The sequence below is a fragment of the Abramis brama genome (genome assembly GCF_963993115.1).
Source record: "Abramis brama genome assembly, chromosome: 3".
Taxonomy (NCBI): domain Eukaryota; kingdom Metazoa; phylum Chordata; class Actinopteri; order Cypriniformes; family Leuciscidae; genus Abramis; species Abramis brama.
The window spans coordinates 7,507,751-7,522,877 of record NC_139965.1 but is presented as its reverse complement, the minus strand read 5'-3'; the positions used below and the strand labels follow the sequence as shown (position 1 = coordinate 7,522,877).

At 41.0% G+C, this 15,127-nt stretch overlaps 1 protein-coding gene across 1 annotated transcript; it reads left to right on the top strand.

Moving 5' to 3' along the window:
• Window positions 1-564: 564 nt before the first annotated feature.
• Window positions 565-13,294, top strand: LOC311079323 (uncharacterized protein). The gene is made up of 3 exons (XM_084108611.1): window positions 565-676; window positions 8,693-8,780; window positions 10,189-13,294. Exons 2-3 carry the CDS (start codon window positions 8,707-8,709, stop codon window positions 11,807-11,809), a joined length of 1,695 nt encoding a protein of 564 aa, XP_083964737.1. The 5' UTR covers window positions 565-676; window positions 8,693-8,706; the 3' UTR covers window positions 11,810-13,294.
• Window positions 13,295-15,127: the final 1,833 nt, after the last annotated feature.

Sequence of the window (15,127 nt, the reverse complement as noted above, 5' to 3'; positions counted from 1 at the left end):
ACTATATATTTATATATAGCATTGCTTGTTTCACCAGGCAAATGACTGTTTTTAAGGTGACAATCTGTTACACATTTGAAGATTTACTGTATCTTGAAGACTGTTGTATTGTATTGTATCTTCTGTTATAAAGATGAAGATTGACATTTCATTAATTAAAAAAAAAAAAATAAGCACATAATGTTGTAAAATATAAACAACTTATGTTATGTATGATGTTCTGTTTTGAATACTTTTTGAATTTTGTATAATAATATCTCTAGGTAATGAAGATATATTTACAAAAAAATCTTATATATAAAACATATATAAAATACATATATATATAAAAAGGGCCTCATTGATTAATTTTGCCATGGGCCCACACTCAGTGTCGGTTCGCCTCTGACTGTACAGCCTCCCCCTACTGGACGCATCAGGAACAACAGGGGCGTATATCTTGCTGGCTCCAGGTCTGCAGCATCCTCCTTCTCCCTAACCTCCGAGCTACCCCCTGAGTATAACACACGTGATTTTTAGGAAAACCACAACCTCCCTGTCTTATCCACTCCCATATCTGTCAAAGTGAAACTTATCTGCTGTATTTAATGGCATGTCTCAGGGATATTATTGGAGAGATCAACCATTTCTGAAGACAGGAACACCCAGGTTTTATAATCCCAGTCATTTTGTTCAGGTAAGGAAAATCTAACTGAAAATATCTATTTAGATGGGGATAAATCATTCATTTGATTTCATGCAACTTTATGATATATATATATATATATATATATATATATATATATAAGCCAAATACCTAATTATAAGGTTTAAATGTTATTAAAGAAAAGCAAATAAAATAATAACAAATAAACTTATTACAAGCAATGGACAAAAAATAATTTAATACAACAAAGATTAAACAAATTAAATAAACACAGCTTTAAGATTTTCAGGTAGGTCTAACAGTATTCGCATACAGATATTGAATAATCAAATGTAAAATAACAGTAATTTATTCCGGGATGATTTTTGGTGGTAGCCTATAGCCCTTCAAAAAAAAATAAAGTTAACCTATTTTGATGTTAAATTATGATACAAAAAAAGAAGAAGAGTAACAAGTTAACCTTATCAGTTATCATGTTACCTTTTCCTTTTTCTGCACTGTGCCAGAACGCTTCCCACATCTATCCATTCATGGTCATGAACATACTTAAAGTAGTCGGAGGGTGAGCAGATGATATTGATATAATAATGCAAAACAAAAGTGAAATAAAAACGTTTCCTTTCATAAGTTTTAAACAAATATTTTTTGATTATTTATAAAGTTTGGGCCCCTGTGCACTCATAGACTGCATACACCATTTCTACACCATTGAGGCTAACTCACCTGTGTTTTTAATTAAGATTATTAGTCAACACCTGCTCTCTCCTCGTCTCCATCAGTCTTTCTTTTTCTCTCAGTCTCGTTTATCTTGCCCTGTCTCTTCTCCTCCTAAAGCTGAGCTTTGACTGATAGTCTTTTCATTTCTGTCTGTGTCAGTGTAGAAAGCAAAAGGTTAGAAGATTTGTACATGTAATAATGTGTGTGGGGAGAGTATTCCACTTAGTTATGGCCACAAAAGAAAAAGTTGATTTGCCCAAAGAAGTTTTGCGATTGGGTATATTGCACTCTCCTCTAGTGGCTGACTGAGTAGCTCTTTTTTTTTGTCCTGAGTTGAGCATAATAAAACAAATTTAGAGGAGGAGCGACAGCATTATTAATGATTTTAAAAAGTAAGCAAACATTTGAATGCATTATCAAATTTCCAAAATTTAAAATATTGTACTTAGTAATTATTTTGCAGTGGTGATATTGACGTGTTTTTTTTATCATGGATCTTAAGTGCTGTTTTATATAATGATTCAAGTGGTCTTAAGACTGTCTTAGCCTCTTGATACCAACTTGTCATGCAATACAAAAAGTGTGGAACAATCATTGCACTTAAGTAGGTATTTGATGCCTCAATGGCAAGAGAGTTTCTTATATATATGTAATTTATAAGATTAAATTTCAGTGTACTACTTTTTAACATGTTTTTTTTTTTTTAACTAAGAGTTGGGTCCAGGGTAACACCCAAATATTTGAATGCATCCACATTTTTACTAAAACTTACTTACCATTTACTAAAACCTCAGGACATTCCTTAAGTTTACATCTATTTTTAAAAAACACAGTTACCGTCTTTTCAGTATTCAAAGTGAGACATGAATTATGTAACCATTCAACAACCTTATGCATTACATTCATTAATTTTAAAGCAACCTCTGTAGCATTATTCCCATGAGTGTACAGCACAGTATCATCTGCATACATTATTAAATCAATATCATTACATGCTAGTGGAAGGTCGTCGTTGTCATTTAGAAATAATATTGTGCTTGAATCAAGATCGCCATTTTTTAATGATAAATTGTGCAAATATGGAGCTGAAGCCAATGTGTTTAAGAATTTAATATTTGTAAGTTAACGTTACCAAAAGTAACCCGCGCCCAAGGCCTGGCCTCCCCCATTTCCTGCGATCCATAGGAATATGTAAGTATACAAAGAACAACTTGTATGCAGATATAATAAATGACAACTACATTTACTTAAAAAATGCTCAAGTATAAGCTACGGACAACTCGTTAATGTAAAGTACGAATTTCTCTGTGCGGGAGAGCGAGCCGTCTGAATTGTTCTCAAAATGCATTCTTAATGCACACGTGCCAATGAGATGCATGGTCATATCCCACGAAATAAACAATAAATACTCTGACTACTATAAACACTTAACCTTAGATTCGATGGAAGCTCACTCGCTTAATAATTCAAATAATAGGCTATATATAGGCTATATATATGTTTTTGAATACTCGCGCACAGTCACTCATTTCATAGGCTACATCAACTAATCAACAAAGCTAGTCAACAAACGTTTTCATACGTATTCGTAAGTAACACGTTTCTAATTGTTGAAAATTCATAGCAATTCTGAAATTCAGTTTAAAAGTTAATTTCTTGACCAAAAATGCAATAAACTTATACTTTTACTTTAAAATATATTTTATCACAAGGCGGGCAGGAGTCCTCGGGAAGTGAGGATTCGGCTGTGCTGCCACCTTCCGGTGTGCCAGAATTGTCCAAGTCTGATCCCGAGATGATGGCCATGCTTTCCCGGGCAGCCGTGGCCATTGGGCTCGAGTGGTCCCTGCCACCCGACCCTGTGCGCTCGCGGCTGGACGATTGGTTTTTGGGTGCGGCCGCTGACCCCCGTTGGCGTCCAACCCCAATACCTTTCTTCCTGGATGTGCATATGAGGAGGTCACGTGGTCCTGGAAGACACCATTGTCTTCCCGCAATCGTTTGTCGACCTCCTCCACCTTTCCTCCCCTCGATAAGGCCGCTGCTTGTGGGTACACTGGGGTTCCCCCGGTGGAACGTTCTGTCGCGATGCAGCTGTGTCCGGCAAGCGCTTCCTCTCGTGGTGACCCTAAGCACCGATCCAAAGCCTGTAGATTTTCGTCTACCTTGGTGGCGAAATCTTACACAGCGGCGGGACAGGCAGCCGCCTCTTTGCATGCCATGGCCATCTTGCAGGTCTACCAGGCCCAGATGCTCAGGGACATGCACGAGGGCAGGACTGACCCAGGGCTCTTTGATGAGCTGCGTGCCGCCACCGACCTTGCTCTCCAAGCGACGAAGGTGACCGCACGCTCCCTGGGTCAGGTTGATGTCCACAGCTGTTGTCCACAGCTGTGGTCCAGGAAAGACATCTCTGGCTGAACCTGGCTGATATGCGGGAGGCCGAGCGGACTTGTCTGCTCGACACCCCCATATCCCAGGCCGGCCTCTTTGGCGGTGCGGTCGAGGACTTTGCCCAACAGTTCTCGACCGCTCAGACTGAGGCGATCAAGCATATTCTGCCCCGACGGCCCGCTGCTGCCTCCACCCAGCCGTCGGCACAGAGTCCTCAGCCTGCTCGCTCCTGCGGCTCCCGCCCCTCCCGCACGGCCCCAGCAGCAGCCTCCACCCGGGCCACGTCGCGGAAGGTGCCACAGCCCTCTCCGGCCCTGCGCCCCGCTAAACGCCAGGCTAAGCGGCGCCCCTGAGACGGGCTGCTCAGGATTGGCGATCAGTTCTTCACAGGAGATGGTAGCAGGGCCACTCCTTCCCCCGGTGGAGGGATGGGGGAGAATTTTTTGTTCTCCACTCCCCGCTGCTCGTCCAACGACGCTGGTCCTCCCCTGGCCTCCTCTGGCAGGACGCGGTTAATGACCATGCCCCTGCACAGGGCCGCTATGCCACCCTCGCCTGAGCTGGTCATTCCGCCTCGCTGCGTCACCGACGGTACGTCTGTGGTTCGAATGACCCCGCTGGCACAGTTTCTGGGAGCCTGGCTAGAGCTCCCCAGACAGTCCCGCTGGGTCGCGAGAACCAACATGCTCGGACATTCAGTTTGCGCGGTCTCCTCCCCGCTTCAGGGGAGTCCGCTTCACTATGGTCGGTGGCAATGCCCCTGTCATAAGAGTGGAAGTCGCCACCCTACTGGCGAAGGGTGCGATCGAGATTGTCCCTCCAGCCGAAATGAAGTCCGGCTTCTACAGCCCCTACTTCATTGTACCGAAGAAATCCGGTGGGTTACGGCCAATCCTCGAACTGCGCGTCTTGAACCACTCCCTTCACAGGCTGCCGTTCAAGATGCTCACGGCCAAATGCATCCTCCAGTGCGTGCGGCCGCAGGATTGGTTTGCAGCGATCGACCTGAAGGACGCCTACTTCCATGTCTCTATTTTACCTCGACACAGACCGTTCCTATGCTTTGCTTTTGAGGGGCGGGCATACCAGTACGCGGATCTCCCATTCGGGCTAGCCCTGTCTCCTCGCGTCTTCACGGAAGTCGTCAAGGCAGCCCTTGTTCCCCTCCGGGAATAGGAACTTGGAAGCATGGATGCACAAATCACGGCGCAGTTGAAGGTAAGTCCGTTGGAAAGCACGACCTGATCATAAGGTTCCTGAGAGGAGCGAGGAGACTGAATCCTCCTCGCCCTCCTCTCGTTCCCTCTTGGGACCTCTCAGTGGCACTAACTGCCCTGCAGAGTGCTCCCTTTCAGCCTTTTCAATCAGTGGAGCTTAAGTTCCTGTCTATGAAGAAAGCGCTCCTGGTTGCATTGGCCTCCATCAAGAGGGTAGGGGACCTGCAGGCATTTCCGGTTGACGAAGCGTGCCTGGAATTCGGGCCGGCTAACTCTCACGTGATCCTGAGACCCTGGCCTGGATATGTGCCCAAGGTTCCCACCAATCCCTTTCGAGATCAGGTGGTGAACCTGCAAGCGCTGCCCTTGGAAGAGGCAGACCCAGCCTTGGCACTGCTCTGTCCAGTAAGCACCCTCCGTGCTTACGTAGACAGAACGCGGTGTTTTAGGACCTCAGACCAGCTCTTTGTCTGTTATGGTGGGAAGCTGAAGGGAAAGGCTCTCTCCAAGCAAAGGTTGTCTCACTGGATAGTGGACACCATTGCTTTGGCATACCAGCAGCTAGGTCGACCATGCCCCCTTGGTGTGACGGCCCACTCCACTGGGAGCGTGGCATCCCCCCCCCCCTTCGGGCTGGGCATAATTGCATATTTCCGCTGGGATATGCTTCCCAGTGGTACCTTGGTATTCCTGTGTTAAGTAGGAGTCCTTCATCCGTGCTAGTCTCACAACAGGGAGCTCAGACTTGCGCAGGGCACTGGAAGACAACCGAGGTGGCGTGTGTAAGAACCTATTTTCCTGTTAAAACAAAACGGACCCTGCAATAAAGCAGTAAAATGCACAATGGACAGAAGATAGCAAAGAGAGAGCACAGGACACTGTCCTGCCCAAACTGTCCTTCTTCCTTTTCTCTGCATCCCCCTCTCCCTCCTCTTCTCCCTCCTCAAGTCACTGAAAGGTCATATATATCACATATGGTATATCTTGTGAATATGTTGTTTTTCCTTTTCATGTTTGGTGTCATTTTAAAGGGCGCAGTGCGATTGGTAAAATGGTCTTAATTTCATTGCAGTCATTGGTTTAATGAAAAAGATTGAGAACTTAGGAAAATCCTGTATCTCCTCTCTTGCTGATATCTCTTTACATCTCAAGAAACCAGGTGCTACCCCCCTGGGGTACATGGATTGGCCCAAACAACTCTAAACAACATTTGTTTAACCCCCTTCTGTTCTGATCTGGTATTTAAGGCGAGGGAACAGAGCAACCTTTGGGAATCTTTTACCAGGAGAATCCCCCACACAGTAATGCATGTCAGTATTTTCCTGTTGGAAAACCCTGACACATTACTGTGTGTCTCTGTCAGGAAAACATTACTTACTTTTAGAGTCATCTTTGAGTAAATGATGTCATATATTTTTTGAATTGGCTTTTAATAATTTACTTCTGTAATATGATACATATGATGCATGATACATTTTTACCTGACAAATAAATGTTAACCTTGATTTATTCTGCATTCTTCTGAAATCATTATTTCCAGTAGATTAATGTGTAGTCTGGTGTTTCCGCAAATCTTTGTCCAGAATAGATCAAACTGGAGGCACTTTGAATGGACCATGGGGCACATCTTAGGAAGACCTTCTGATTTCTGACTATTCCCTGACTTAGCATGTTGTATGCTGCAAATATTATATAAATTACACCTATGGGTCTGTAGTGCGCGACTGCATAGGTTAAAATACTTGCACTGCACCCTCTGACTATTTCAGGACTGGCTAGTTTGTGATCGTGAGAGCGCAGTTGCGACGTGACGTCTCAAAGCGACACATGGGGCCCTATTTTAACGATCTGAAACGCAAGTGTCAAAGCGCAAAGCGCAAGTAACTTTGTGGGCGGGTCTTGGCGCTGTTGCTATTTTCCCAGCGGGATAAATGACTCTTGCGCCAGGCGCAAATCTAAAATGGGTTGGTCTGAAGTAGCTTCATTATTCATAGGTGTGGTTTGGGCGTAACGTGAAATAAACCAATCAGAGCGTCATCTCACATTCCCTTTAAGAGCAGACGCGCTTTGTTCTAAAGCGGATTCCTATTATAACGGCGGATTTGCCAGACGCGCGCCAGGAGCGGTTCACAGCCAAGGAGAGCAACGCTCTCGTCAGGGACGTTGGGGATGGAGAAACCCACCCAAATTAACTTCGGTTAAAAAGGCGTATGATAATTTGGGTAAATGTGTAAGCTAGATGTATGCTTTTATAATAAATTGTCTATCTATCTATCTATCTATCTATCTATCTATCATAATAATGTATGATTTGCAAAAATGAAAACTGCTGCTTCTGTGTAGATGAGAGAATCAAAGTGTATGCGCGTTGTGCACACGCTACATTGATTATGGCCAAGCATGCGCCCTTAAAATAGCATATGAATAACATGCGCAACGCGCCACTGACTTTAAACTATTTTTTCCTGGTTAGTGGCGCAATTGTTTTCTAAACCTGCAAAATAGCATGAAGGAACGTTTGCGCCGGAACACGCCTCCTTTTTTGCGCTGAACCGCCCAGGGAGCGCAAGTTCATTCCCTAGTTTAGCGACGTGCTTCTGTGGAGGGAAAAGCGCGCTTTGCGCGGGTGCAAAATAGGAATGATACATGCGTCAGTGTACAAAGTCAATTGCGCTGGGTGCAAGATAGGGCCCTAGGTCCGTAATGAACGAATAATTGAAAGTATGGGATAATCAGAATAATCAAAGATCTAAATTAATTCATAATCAATATTTATGATTATTTTCTAATCAGAAATACGATTAGATATTTGATTATCATTTGAAATTGGAGTCAGATTACGCATAGAGCTAAAGTAATACTAAAACTAAGTTCCAATAAATTAAGTGAACTTCACTGGATCGCTGAAAAGACATACACGCTTTAAACCTTCGCCAGGCCTTTGGATTCTGTCGTTGGGCTAATGGATGGTCCTTACATGATTAGACTGGGGACCCCATTCGTCGTCATCTGACGTAACTCGGAGTGACCACGAAAGGGAACGTCTCGGTTATGTACCACTGGGAACGCCAGAGTTCAGTCTCGGCTCCTCAGCGAAGACATATCTGCATGTTGCCAGCGTACTTCCTTATATACCCCTAGGGTGGGGCGGAGTTACGCTATGCAAATTCCGCAGACCCATGGCATTTCATTTCCATTGGCTCGTTTTATATACTCGAAGGTGATATTTCGTCGTCATCCGACGTAACGTCTTCGTTCCCTACTCAGGGAACAAGGGTTACATACGTAACCGAGACGTTCCTAGTGACTGACTGACTTACTACAGGTGAATAATGCAAAATCTCACCTGTAGCAAAAACCCTTTTGGTGAATTACAGTAATTTCTTATGCGAAAACTGTAATGAGGGAAGTTATTATGCACAATTTCACTTGTAGTAAGTTAGTATTGCCAATAGGAACCTGAAAAACAAGCTTTGGAATTTGAAAATGTCTGTTTTTAAATGTTAAAAGTACACTTACTTTATAACTTAAAGATCCCCCCCCCCTTAGAACCTTAGAAAACACGCAGAATCTCAACCACATGATCTGAGGCGTCATTCATGTCTGGAGCACAAAACAATTTACAGACTGAAGATTAATACTTAGGGTTACCAGTTTGTTTAAGTCATATTTCCTTTATTTTGAAGCACTCATATAAAAAATGTAGTATATCTTACAGATTCAACTGCTACTATGTCGAACAATTACCAAGAGAAGAGCAGCACAGAGTCTGACCAGACCAAAGAGCAACATGCACATCTCAACAGGTAAGTGTCATAATACATAACAGTTTTAGATATTAAACATGTTGAATATTTAAGATTCGCGATCGGGGCGGCTCCGACGTTCTTCCGATCAGGTTTGGACACTCTTAACACACCTCACACCAAGGGAAAATCTGATAAAATAATCTGTAGAACAGTCAAGATAATGGGGACACAGCTAGGATTGTCGTAAGGGGGGAAATCGGCCCAAAATCAGCACGATTATATTCTGGTGTGTACCCAGCATAAAGCAGCGCTGCTCCAAGAATCGTTCAGACTCAGAACGCTGACTGTTTAATAAAGGTACAATCTGTAATTTTTCATCACCAGAGGTTGCATTTTCAAAACAATAACTAAGGCGGAGCTTGATGACGCTATGAAGGAGAGTGAACGATGGGAGATGTCGATTTCAACATGCAGAGATGTGTGGAAGTCACAAATCATATAATTTATATATCCGCTAATGAATTAGTTTTTATATCACCTGAAAGTTTTATCACACTATTTTGTGTCATCATAATGAATTAACTGCAAGGATTGTGAAATGTAATGCTTTAGCCTATTACTGATACGTGACTACAGTATTTGTCAAAAGATTGGGAGAGTTAAAACTGCTCAGTTTTACACGTTTAAAACAATCGTACATAAAAGAAAATTTGAATGAACCCACAGTATTTGAAAGTAATGGGTATATATTTTTAGGCTACTGTATTTAATTTCACTGCCATAGACTTCGTCACCAGACTTGAGAAAAATGTTACTGAAGTACAAACAAAGTGCAATATGCGAGAGCATATAAACACATGCGAGAGCGGAGTCTCTGTCGACAGATCAAGTCTCGCAATCAACAATAGCGAACCATGATGACTGAATGACACAACAGCGGCGTGTGAGATATTGTATCATAGATATACAGTACATACATGGAACCTCGTTAGTGGTTTACGTATAGCGGTCCATTGAAACGGCTGCTAATGAGGATTCTATGTAATCTATGGTTTCTACAAGTGGAAACCGAGGAGCCATTATTTGATTTATTTACAAATCCTCGGGAGCTTTTGGGATAATGTAAGTACACAACTGCATTAAATATATCACACTGTGCAAGTGTTTTTTTATATATAATTTATTACAAAAATCGTACATATTGTCCCTTTAAGTCACATCAATATAATGTAATGCTGCTTGTCTTGGAAGGAAGAAAAAAGTTACAAGCTTCTCAAAAACTTCAAAACTCCAAAAAAAGAGAATGAAAATTAATAATCAGTATATGGAAATTAATAAAAAAAACAAAAAACAACAACACTCCAATAACAGTTATAAAGTCACTGCAAACCAGGAAATATAGTAGTATAGTATAGTAGCTGATTTAAATAATATGTTGATGCTAAATCAATTCTCTCTTTTGTAGATCACGTCCTGATGCTACATTGGATAGCTCCTATCAAGGTCCTCCAGCAATTTATCGTCTGAACACAGAAAGAAAATATTTTGATGGGACTGATAAAAAGGTCAGACAGTGGACATATGGAAGAAGAGACAGAAACAAACAGAACAAAGTCATACTGATGGTGGGAGAAACCGGCGCTGGGAAAACCACCATGATCAACACCCTGATCAACTACTTACTGGGAGTGAAGTTTGAGGATGAAGAGTTTTATCAAATCACAGAAGAAAAACCTCAAGATCAGTCACAATCCCAGACGTCTGAGATCACTGTTTATGAGGCGTTTGTTGAAGAAAACCCAACATCTCTGACCATCATTGACACTCCAGGATTCGGAGATACTGCAGGATTCGAGAAAGACAGAGAGATTTCTGAGAATCTGCACAAATTATTTTCAGATAAGGATGATGGGATTCGTTATATTGATGCAGTGTGTTTTGTGATGAAGGCGTCTCAGAATCGTCTCTCTGGAAAAGAGCATTACATATTTCACTCAGTTCTGTCTCTGTTTGGTAGAGATATAGAGAACAACATAGTGTTTCTACTCACACAGTCAAATGGACGACCTCCAACAGATGCTCTCAATGCCATTAAGAAAGCAGAAATACCCTGCAGAAGATATGAAGACAATGAACCTCTTCACTTCTTATTCGACAACCAGCAGAAAGAGAAAAGACTCAAGCAGTACAAGCATATTGACAGAACAACCTGGGAAATGGGAGAGGAAAGTATAAATCAGTTCTTCAAACTCCTGGAAGAAAAGAACAGAAAAAGTGTTCAGATGACATTAGATGTTCTGAAAGAGCGAAGCCAACTTGAGGCCTGTGTCTCGATTCTGAAGGTTCAAATAGATGTAAAGGAGTCAAAAATGAATGAATTAAATCAGATTCAGGAAGCTGTTAAAGAGAACAGAGACAAGATTGAGAAGTGTGAGAACTTTCAGTTCACAGTCAAAAGAGTTTTCAAAGAAAAAGTCCCCATTGAAAATGAATGGCCATGGAACAGTAAGGCAACCTGCTGCTCCGTCTGTGAGGAAAACTGTCACGAGTGGGGCTGTCATTGGATCTCTCCCGATAATCTCTCAGAGTGTTGGGTCATGAGTAACAGCCACTGCACTGTGTGTTCAGGAAAGTGTCATCACAGCAAACATGTCAAAGAGGACAAAAAATATGTGCTGAAGACAGAGGACGTCATTATGACATTTGCTAAGCTCAAACAGAAGTATGAACACACTGGTGACCAGAATGCAACCAACTTTGATAAAGAAAAATATGAAACTTGTAAGAAAGAAATTGAAGAGTCTAAGAATAAAATAGAAGAAAACCTGAAGAGCGATCTGGTGAAGACTAAAATGGAAAAGTCCAAACTGCTGAATGAAGCTTATACCAGCATCATGAGTCTGTCTGAGATCGCATTAAAAGCAGACAGCGCTTTCACTCTTCGACATCTGGATTACCTCATTGCCAGACTGAAGGAGGAGGGAAAAGATGAATGGATAAAGAAGCTGGAGGATCTGAGGAAAGCTGGAGAAGAGCAGAAAAACAAGGGGGCTGTAAAACAGCTGAAGGCATTTTTTAACTTGTAAAAAGTAATGCAACAAGTATGAAAATACAAGATGAAAAAGCAGAACAGATGCTGTTTCATTACAGAAAATAAAAAGAGGGTCTGTTGAGTTTGATGATGAATTTATTGAATATATGAAAAATAATGAATATATTGAATGACAATTATATACAAAAGAACAATCAATACAGTTAAACTAGCATCATCTTTATAGTCTGGTGAGTGTTTACAAAGCATAACCTGAGTGTTATGCAGTTGTGTGTGTGCAGCAGCAAATGGTATATTGTTTGTATCTCTGAGATCATGCTGTCTAAGCTATTGATGAGAAGATTAAAGTAAAATAAGAATTCATATTCAACTGGGATGTTTAACTGCATAACAATTATGACACATATTTTATTCAAGGGTAATGTTTTATTAGCTATGCCTATGTTTATGCAGCGTTAGAGCATGCTCCTGTCATTCATTATTGCTTCTGATGGCTTTTCATTTATCAAATAAGAGAATAGGGTCAATGTTATAATCAAATGCCTAATCGATTATACTTGCTCAGGTGGTTGCTGGGTTTCTTTATCAGCTTGCAACGTTATATATATATAGCTCACAAGAACACATACTGTAGCATGCATTTCTAGTGCTAAGCCGGCAAGGTAGCCAAGGCACACACAGATAGTAAAACGTGGTCCCTGAGAAAAACAGTATACGTCTTGGCGATAGATCTAATTGTTCTGGGGGGGGTTTGGGTCTATTCCTTCCTGTCTTTGTCATCATTGTGTAGATATATATGCATATCTGCCGATGCTGCATTTGTTTTCTCACTCAAAGGCAGATGTATAGAACTTATATTGTCTTTTTCTCTATTACCCTGTGCAACTGTATAGGGTGACACATTGCTTTAAAAATGTATAACAATAGACTTCTTTTCATCTTTTGCACAACAGTTGTATTGACATTGGCTGTAACCTGTATTGAATCAGTTTAGATATTTGTGTTGAAGTGCTCCTGCTTTGTTAGGGGGTTAATTCATGTATGTTTCATGTGCAGCAGAAGTATGTTTACATGCTCACAGCAATGTCTGTGACTGTATTCGGTGTAGCAAGTCTTTGTACTTGCTCTGCAGGAGCAGCAGCAGCAGCGTTGCAGATCTCTTCCAACAAGACCAAATACATTGACATTGCATTATCCATTACCATACCAATCTCCCGAGAGTTGTCATGACAGAATCAGTAATTCCATTCTTTCACCACATGTCAATAATGTCCATAAATATTTTCTTTTAAAAATACTTTCTTTTTTTTGTAATTTCACTTCTTCTCTAGGTCTTATATATTACTCCAGTGTACTCTTGTATCTCTGTCTTACAGTAATGTGTTTTGTTGCACTTATATGATAAATTGTATGTGATGCTAATCATTTAAAATCGTTCTCTCTAATTTCCTGATCTAAATCTGCTTTGAAACAATGTGTATCGTAATGAACAACTATACAAATAAATTTGACTTGAATGGACCTTTTTGACTTGTACTTTACTGGTTAATCTGGTTTGAGTCTGTTCTGTTCTGGTGATCAATCCACAGTTTCAGCAGTTCTCTAACTGTGGCACATATAAAAACTGTTTTGAGGCAATTGATCATCTTTTTTTTCAAATGTCCCCTTATTAATTTTGGTTTAATCTGTAAATTATTCGCTTCAAAAACTGAATCAGAGATTGCATTAACATTGTGTGATAACTGTATTTTTCTCATTGTAATTATAACATAAAATATACTGTATAGAGAATGTAATTATTTTATTTGCAAAATATTATATTTATAAATGTACATTTTCAGTAACACTTTATTTTGATAGTCCCTTTTGAACATTCTGTTGTAACGTTGCACATATGTGTCAACTAACTCTCATTAGAGTATTAGTAGACTTTCTGCTTAATAACTCTTTATTATGATGCTCCTCAACAGACATTCACTGACTAAAGCTGGATACACACTGTGCGATTTTATAATAGTCCTTTATGATTTCTTGTCAGACTGTACGAACGTGATCCCTGATGTAAGCCATGTCACACTGTAAGTTCTCTGTTGTCATTAATGTCAGTCAGATCTTCTGACACAGCCAGTATTTAGTCTGAGGTTAAATTTTATTGCAATGGTCATTATCGGCTGTTTGTAAACATGTCAAACTAATGATCAACGACCTCAGATTTTAGCATCTTATCAGAGGATTATTTTAGGACATGCTAAATTTGTCTCAGACCGCCAAAATCGCACAGTGTGCACCCGGCTTAGCAACTACATGTCAACGTATGCTAACCCTAACCCTACCAGTCTACTATGAGCTACCGTAAAACTTCAAATAATAGCCGAGTCCCAAATAGACGCCTGTCTCTTTTAAACGCCCGGTGTGGCGACAGGTTTGGGTAAATAAACGCCGGTCTCAAATAGAGGCCTGGTCTGTTTTTTTGTTTCGGTTTGTATTTAATCTTCTAAAACCTGTCAGATCATCTTTTTAAACCAGTTCTATGGTGCAGATTGCGCACGCAAGAGAGCCGTGCGCATCTGGGCATGGGAGCTGTTAGTGCAAGCAATGCAGAGAGGGAGAAGTGGATGGGAGCAACGAGGAGGAATTCGCCAATGAACTTGTAGTTGAGGTGTATCGCGGTGAAGATGATAGTATTATAATGAATGTTTTTTTATACTGCCAATAATCTCGCACACAAGACGAGAAGCGCCACGCTGCGTCAATGACAACTCGAGGTATGATATTATCTATTCATTCAGTTAACGGACGCTCTGAGGTAAAGTGTTCAGACTGCAGACTTAGCAGACGATTGTATTTAATTGTACAGTACAATCATAACATAGTACAGTGTACAGACATTATATTAACTCCATAATGTCCTTAAACATAAAAATATTGCTGGCCATAAACTGAGCAAGTGCGCGACCGGTGTGTGATAACGTTACCTCGAGTTGTCCTAGACGTGACACGACGCAATATAATGTAATTCTTACATTAACTGATTTGTTAAACACATTCAAATTATAAATAAAACGTAATATAATGTGGTAAACTCTTACTGTCATGCTTTCTATCTGTCAGCCTAAATTCTATGGATATGCTACACTCAATGAACAACATCAACACTGAATTAAAGGCCTGTCTTTTATAGACGTCTGTCTCAAATACAAGCCGGTGCAGTTCGGCGATTTGGGAAAATAAAAGCCCGGGCTATTATTTGAATTTTTACGGTAACTATCACTGCACCATGTATGAGGTATTTCCTATAAAGAGTCCCATATCCCTCACCATCATTGATACTCCAGGCTACGGAGACACTAGA

Bases quoted from the DNA above. Each gene is read 5' to 3' on its own strand.
- LOC311079323 (XM_084108611.1), top strand. From the start codon at position 8,707: ATGTCGAACAATTACCAAGAGAAGAGCAGCACAGAGTCTGACCAGACC. The intron at 8,781-10,188 runs GTAAGTGTCATA...TCTCTTTTGTAG, and splicing joins CAACATGCACATCTCAACAG to ATCACGTCCTGATGCTACAT.